Source organism: Onychostoma macrolepis, chromosome 23 (genome assembly GCF_012432095.1).
Source record: "Onychostoma macrolepis isolate SWU-2019 chromosome 23, ASM1243209v1, whole genome shotgun sequence".
Taxonomy (NCBI): domain Eukaryota; kingdom Metazoa; phylum Chordata; class Actinopteri; order Cypriniformes; family Cyprinidae; genus Onychostoma; species Onychostoma macrolepis.
Genome location: NC_081177.1, coordinates 23,249,010 through 23,256,859, shown reverse-complemented (window position 1 = coordinate 23,256,859; position 7,850 = coordinate 23,249,010). Strand labels below are relative to the sequence as shown.

Genomic DNA, 7,850 nt, shown 5'->3' with positions numbered 1-7,850 from the left:
TTTACTGCAGACCTAACAACATGAAAATACTCAATTCTATTCTATTGCATTAGCGCCACCTTGCGTTAATGTACATACTTGATTGGATATTTAAGTAGCCTGACTCAGAGATAGCTAAAATACATCCAGTCATTGCACACATTGCTTACAAAAACACTTTAATTCATCATCAGCTTTCAATACATACATACATGGGTCAAATGCTACAACTAATCAGCGTTCAATGCGAGAAACACAATTGTTAATTAAAAGTGTGCGTTATTTGACAAACAATGATTTTAGTACATTTAATCAAGTTTAATTGTAACAGTTTCATTTGACTGAGATTTATAAATGAAGTAATAAATCCTGATACATTGCACAAACTTACATTAGAGCAAAACAGTGATGCAAACATTTGTTTAACTATTCCTTGCGCATCTGTTTTGTACAATATTCAGAGAAAAAAAAAAAAAAGAATCAGATAATCTGATGGAGGACGAGCCACTTCTGACTTCATATCAGATGAAAGACCAGTGCTGATAATTGTTGGCAGGGCCACAGTTTTTCATGATGATGTTGCCATACTCCACCATTAAACACTTACTGAACAGAGCATTGTGGACAAGATATATCTGCAAATAATTACAAATATATATAGGTAAGATAACAAATCTCTATAAGATAACACCCACAAAAGTTTGTGCCATAATAGTACATTGATTATTTGTGACATTATGCAGCCAGAGGCAAAGGGATGTTAGGATATGTACCACACCTGTTGGGAAACAAGAATGAAACTCCACGTCTGCTGTGGAGCTGGGACAGTTCCTTCACCCTGAAAGTTGCACAGCTCCACTCGCACGGGTTCAGGCTCGATCGTCGCATGCAGACACAGCTGCTTATCAATATTATGCCTCAGCTCCTGATGTGATGTGTACTCAAAATACTACAAAGCAAAACAAAAATTTGAAAAAGTATAGCAAATTGGCCAATAAATTAATACTACAATTATTTTAGTGCTATTTATGTACTGATTGTTTTTTTGCAGTGGGCTTTTGTTCATTTTTGCCAAACAAGCTAAACAAATGTTTGGAAAATTATTAATAATGGCCAATAAAAAAAAAAAAGATAATGTGAGGATGACAGCAGTTATCATAAAGTACCTGATTTATTCCCATGTTGTGGCAAATGAATAAAATAATTGACTTCCCTCCAGGATTTTTCTCACCAATATCAAGACAAGTGTTTGTGGCAATGTTCTTCAACTACAGACACAATATGCACAAAAAATAAATTTCACTGGTAATAGCTATTGCAATAAATCCGAAATTATAACACTACATTACCGATCCAAACAGCACAGGGTTCAAATCGGGCACAAAGGCCTCAGTGTAAATGTTTTCTAGGTACCAGGAGAAATTTTTGCAATGCAGCCTTTCTTTGAGCCGCAGCCGCTCACTGATGTCCCCAAATGATTTCTGTGCTCCTCAGAGGTAGAAGAGAAATATGTGAGCTGTACAATTAAGAGTCTGTAATCTAAAATATTGTCATTTAAATATTTCTCTTACCTCCGCTGCAATGGCAGCAGCCTTTTTATTTCTGTTGTAGAAAATCTTCTTGTAATCATCCATCCAGACTTCTGCGAGGCGAACCTGGTTGCGTGCAATCACATCTGTGCCTTTTGGGAAGGAATGTGGACTTTTGGTGCGAAAGATGTGGCCGACCACAGTACAGGGAATGATTTCTAGACTACCTCCACACATCCACACCTGCAAGAGCCAATACATAATATTTATATAGCATTAATGCATTTCTTAATATTTTGAATGATCTTTTATTTATAATTTTTCAGTTTATATTTTAATTTTAGTTTGGATTTTTAATAATTTTTGTACTGTGCTTTTGTCATTTTTGTATATATATTTTTCTCTTTAATTTTTTTTTTCAGTTTTAGCTTCAGTAATTTTGGTACTTCAACTTTTTTATTTCAGTTGTCATTTTTATCATATATTGTATTATTGAATTAAATTTAAATGAACTGATTTAAAGAAAATGATTTTTAATAGTTAACAATAACAAAACTGTATCAGAATTAGAATAAACAGTTGTCAAATGTCAAAATCTTCTATTTCTGTTACAAAAAGTTCACTCAATTGATGCAAAAGAGAAACCTGTGAGAGGGTCTTACCCTAAATGACATTTCTATGTTCTCTGCTCCCCAAAACTCCATCTTATCATCATAAGTTCCAACGTGTTCAAAGAACTGCTTGTAAATGGCAAAAAGCCCACCGGCAATAGCGGGTGTCCTGAATGAAAAATGAAACTACATGAAAACTGGTGTCTCATATGCAACAGCAATTTAAATACAATTTAATTTAAAATGTGTTATGAGAAAGCTGTCTCTGTTTGTGTAAATTTGTAGATCATTTGCCTGACAGGATAGGTTTCATCTTTGCGTTTCACTCTCTCTTCTTCAGGTATAGTCTCCCAGCCAAAGCTCAGGATCCAATCAAAGTTCCCACGAGTATGTGTGCCGGCCGACATCACTGGCTTAATGAACTGTAGATCGTTCTTGTTGATGACAGCAATGCTTGGGCTCACAACGGTGCTAGGTTCCTGAACTAACCGGGCCAACAGGGGCTCCAACCAACCATAGAAACACTCACCTGAGAAAGCACAAAATCAGGCTAGGTAGGAAGTCGACTAATATGCCTACTTGATCACTTCAAATCTGATTAGACTAACGTTTACCATTATCTCCCTTATGTTTCCACCTCTTACTGTAATAAAACACTCAACCCTCACAGCTGTACTAAGGACTCAGATTAGAGCAGCTAAGGCTCATCTGTATGGACAGGTGGAGCAAGGCCACAACAAAATATTAATCCACTTCAAAACATAGACCTCTATTTATAAACTGAATCAATCATAGTCAGAGTTTCTAGACTATTTTAAGACCTAGACCCTGCCCCACCTAAACTTACAGTCAGGAGCCACTACTGGATTTGAGACCTCCATCCAATTCAGTTTTTATGTGAAAGCCATAGGTTGTGCTGCACTATATAAAGACCCCAACAGTATGTACTCACAGTGGGAGTCCAGGAAGGCGAGCACCTCTCCTCCAGCCTCTTGTGCACCCATCAGTCTGGCAGTGATTAGACCTTTCCTCTCACGTTGCCTCAGGACACGCACAATCTTAAGAGACTGGATATACTGCTCTAATGGGGCTTTGAGATGATCTGAAATGAAAACAAATAATCAATACACTAAAACTAAGGCCTAAACGACAAGATTTCAAATAAAAGATAGAATGTCTTAACTAGATGTCAATATTTTAATAAAGTAAGTGGTTTTCTAATGTGTTTTGAGCATATTAACCCGTTCTGGGTTCTTGCTAAGGCATTGCTATTGTGCTCTGGTGGTTTTTATGCCGTTACTAGGGTGTTCTTGGTGATTGTTAAGGCACTACTAGTGTGTCCTGGTTGGTTGCTACGGTGTTACTAGGGTGTTGGTTGCCAAGACATTGCTAGAATGTTCTGAGTGGTTGCTAAGCTGTTGCTAGAGTGTTCTGGGTGGTTGCTAAGGTGTTGTCACAATACTCTGGGTGGTAACTAAGGCATTTTAGGGTGCTCTGAGTGGTTGCTTAGCTAGCCTATTGCTAGTGTGTCATGAGGGGGATGATGAGGCACTGACATGTCCTGGGTGGTTGCTAAGGCATTTTAGGGTGCTCTGAGTGGTTGCTAAGCTAGCCTATTGCTAGGGTGTCATAGGGGGGATGATGAGGTACTGACATGTTCTGGGTGGTTGCCAAGTCGTTGCTAAGATGTTTTGGGTGCTGGCTAAGGTGTTGATGGTGTGTCCTGGGGATTGCTAAGGCATTGCTAGGGTGTTAAGCCATTTCTTCTGGGTGGCTGCTTACTGGCTCAAGTCAAAAGATCCCATCGCCAGGTCTTTATGAAATTCTGGTCTCTAGATATTGCTTGGCTCCTGCCTTCAAAATAAGTCCATTGAATTTGTTTGCTCTTTTTGTTGTCTACCTTATTCAAAGAAGGTACCTAAAAATGCAATGCATATATATGCCTTTACTTACCCTGAGTACTTGCATCATCCACCAGAATGATTTCTTTAAGTAAAACAGCCGGTGAAGTGTGTAAGACACTGCAGATGGTACGGAGAAGTGTGGACCATGCCTCATTGTGGAACGCAATGATCACACTGGTAGTGGGTAACCGTGGACATCTGCTGAACTTCTGCTCAACGCATCTTGGAAGAGTAACAATGAACTAGTGCTACATGATCAAAAGGTAAAATATGAACAATTTTGCTCAGTCTGCCTCCTGTGGTACTCACTCAGGGGGACGCGTGTCAACACCAAGACTGCGGTGGAAGGAGATGCGGTCACTGGCAAACTGGTTGAAGCCATTTCTGGAAAGGCCCTCCTGCTTCTCCCTCAGCTCTGCAGATGTCAAGATGCCAGTGACGAAGGGCTTTCCATCAGCTCCAGGTCCTTCTGGATCCTCCTGAGGTCTCTCTATGTGAGGCCTGAGCTCCTCCATGCTATAGAACCCAGAGGGACATCTGGCATCTCCAGATAATGCTAAAGCCCTTTCAAAGGGTGGTATAGAGGTATACATCTGAAAATGCCAGGTGCTACTGTAATTCCTACCCACACTGCCTCTATATCTTGGCTTTAAGGAAAGATCTTGATACCAGTAGCTGGCAGACCTCCACCCTCCTAGATCCAGCAGTAATACCCATAGAATGGTGATTAAAAGGGTCAGTCCCAAGATGCTCAGTTTTATGGGTAGTGTACATTGAGTACTTCGTAAGTTCATCCTAGAAGAAAATAAACCAAACAGGAGATTTTATCCATCTTCAGCCATTTGTAGCATCGGAAAATGTCTGCAGTAAATCAGTAAATTAGTTTGTGCTGTTTTCAATTGGAGTAGTAGGCTCATATTGATTGAGGTAATAATGAGTGAAACATGGAATATTTTGATTCATTTGTCACACAGCAGAACTGTAGGGGAGAGCGAGGTGATTTGAGTCGGTGGAAGTTGAGCCACCACTTGTTTCTAGACAACCATAAACAAAATTTGAAGAGTTAACCATTTTACTAACCCTGTGATGGAGAGAGGCCCATTGAGTAATTGGTAACTTAAGTAAAAAATAAAATAAAAAAGTGATTTTTGTATGTTTAACGATTCACGGTTCTTGTGTCTGAACAATTATAGACAAATCTGAAGAAAAAAAAAAAAAAAAAAAAAAAAACTCAAATGTTTGTGCTCTAGGAAGTTATAAAATGAGGCTATAGTGTTAGAATGATGTTAGCTCTAAACTGCTGGATGATACACGTTTGTTAAAATGTAGGAGTGGGGTCATTTGAGCCAAAAGCATTATTTTACTGTAATTCTACAATAATATTTCATTAATTTTAGACCAAACTTTTTTGATTTTGTTCTTTGTTCTGCACTTTGAAAATTTTAAACAGGCCTCGTTTATGAAAATTGGCCATTGAAATTTTTATGAAGTAGGATGTTGAGTAATTAGCCCAGTTCTGTAAGGTCAGTTGCAGTCTGTTTTTTTAATTCTTCAATTTGAACCATTTTGTTCTGACATTTTTAAATAATGTTAGAAATTCCTGCAAAGTCAACCCAGTGTCATGAGCCACAGGCAGGAAACTCCCTGAATGAATGGCCAGTCCATCACAAGGCTCACACATATTTTACAGAGTCATATTTATTGAATTTCTCTTCCTTTGATATAGCATGAGGTGAAAATGTTCAGTTTTATTTAAAGGGATACTCCACCCCAAAATGAAAGTTTTGTCTTTAATCACTTACCCCCATGTTGTTCCAAACCCGTAAAAGCTTCGTTCGTCTTCAGAACACAATTTAAGATATTTTGGATGAAAACCAGGAGGCTTGTGACTGTCCCATTGACTGCCAAGTAAATTACACGGTCAAGGCACAGAAAAGTATAAAAAAAAATAAAAATAAAAACATCGTCAAAATAGTCCATCTGCCATCAGTGGTTCAATCTGAACTTCATGAAGGGACGAGAATGCTTTTTGTACACAAAGAAAATAAAAATAAGAACATTTATTCAACAATTCGTCTCCTCTCTGTCTCTCTGTGTCAGCGTAGCACCATTTTGGAGAGCATCCGATGGACGCAAAGTGCGTATGCTATTCTCTGTCATCAGTAACGCATGGATACGTTGTTTCCATTCAAATCAAAGTGTAAATAAACGTACAATACGTATCCATGCGTTACTGATGACAGAGAATAGCATACGCACTTTGCGTCCATCAGATGCTCTCCAAAATGGTGCTACGCTGAGACAGAGAGGACACGAACTGTTCATTAAATGTCGTTATTTTTATTTTCTTTGTGTACAAAAAGTATTCTCGTCTCTTCATAAAATTCAGATTGAACTACTGATGGCAGATGGACTATTTTGGCGATGTTTTTTATACTTTTAAATTGTATGAAAATATTTTAAATTGTGTTCCGAAGACAAACTAAGCTTTTACGGCTTTGGAACGACATGGGGGTAAGTGATTAATGACAAAATTTTAATTTTAGGGTGGAGTATCCCTTTAAGCATAATTAGTGGCCCAGTGTGGCTCAATTTACCCCTCACTGGGGGCAAGTTGAGCCAAGAAACCACTTTCTTTTTTTTTCTTTTTTTGAAAGCCATACATTGAAAGTAGTTTAATTTAGATCCAAAGTGATTATTCCCAAGGATGCACCACATCCTAAAATGTATATAAATATTTAAGTTGGACCCATTGTTCACTTTAAACACACTATGTAAAAACTGGCTCAACCCACCCTGCCCTCCCCTAACCTTTGGCCCTCGAGGAGTTAAAAATAAACCTGCGTCTAGTGGAAGAACATTGTTTTGGTAGTTCTTCAGCTCTGCTCCTCTGTGCGGATGAATATGGTTCGAAGCACCGGTGTGCACAAGGATACAGGACATCTTATCTCACATAAAAAGAAATGTTGAGTAACAATAAAGTCAAACTACTACTCTTTATTAATATATTATTTTAATCTCTAAAAGAACCACATAGCCAAACCAAAAAGACTATAATGTGACCCTGGACCACAAAACCAGTCATAAGTAGCACAGGAATATTTGTAGCAATAGCCAAAAATACTTTGTATGGGTCAAAATGATTGATTTTTTCTTTTATGCCAAAATTCATTAAGATATTGATCATGTTCCATTAAGATATTTTGTACATTTCCTACCTTAAATATATATATATACAAATATAAATATATACTTAATTTTTGATTAGTAATATGTATTGCTAAGAAATTCATTTGGACAACTTTAAAGGCGATTTTCTCAATATTTTGAATGTTTTTTTTTGTTTTTGCACCCTCAGATTCCAGATTTTCAAATAGTTGTATCTCGGCCAAATATTGTCCTATCCTAACAAACCATAATAAGCTACATCAATGGGAAGCTTATTCATTCAGCTTTTCAGATGATAGATAAATCTCAATTTAAAAAATTTTTACCCTTATGACTGGTTTTGTGGTCTAGGGTCACATATAGCAAAAGACCTACCTAAATATGAGAAAGTATCAGTAATTGTATAAATAAATAAATAAAACACTGTTAGTCTAAACAGTTTATGCAACCGGCCCTAGTGCTTCAACTTAAGTATGTAACTGTTACTTACCTACACAATAGCAAAGCGTTGTAACCACTTTTCAGTTGTAAACATACACGCCAGAGAAAATATTTAGAAAATGACTCGTATTAAATTTTCTTAAAGCAGTATGCCGTCATGCCAGCTGCATCTCGTTGGATAATTAACCCTCGGTTTATTTCCTGCACAACAGTGCTAA

At 37.5% G+C, this 7,850-nt stretch overlaps 1 protein-coding gene across 3 annotated transcripts; it reads right to left on the bottom strand.

The window, feature by feature from the left end:
• Positions 1 to 2: 2 nt before the first annotated feature.
• LOC131531985 (polypeptide N-acetylgalactosaminyltransferase 6-like) lies at positions 3 to 7,837 on the bottom strand. Of its 3 annotated transcripts, none has more exons than XM_058763235.1 (11): positions 6,864 to 6,962; positions 4,333 to 4,818; positions 4,073 to 4,245; positions 3,072 to 3,221; positions 2,414 to 2,648; positions 2,171 to 2,288; positions 1,551 to 1,751; positions 1,329 to 1,460; positions 1,146 to 1,247; positions 758 to 928; positions 3 to 614 (listed from the first exon to the last, which is right to left on the bottom strand). In XM_058763235.1, the coding sequence occupies exons 2-11, from the start codon at positions 4,815 to 4,817 to the stop codon at positions 501 to 503; spliced, it is 1,881 nt and encodes a 626-aa protein (XP_058619218.1). In that variant the 5' UTR covers position 4,818; positions 6,864 to 6,962; the 3' UTR covers positions 3 to 500. The 3 variants fall into 3 exon arrangements, with proteins under 3 accessions (XP_058619218.1, XP_058619216.1, XP_058619217.1); XM_058763233.1 differs by lacking the exon at positions 6,864 to 6,962 and adding an exon at positions 7,686 to 7,796 and having other exon boundaries at positions 5 to 614; XM_058763234.1 differs by lacking the exon at positions 6,864 to 6,962 and adding an exon at positions 7,682 to 7,837 and having other exon boundaries at positions 7 to 614.
• Between the last annotated feature and the right edge of the window lie 13 nt (positions 7,838 to 7,850).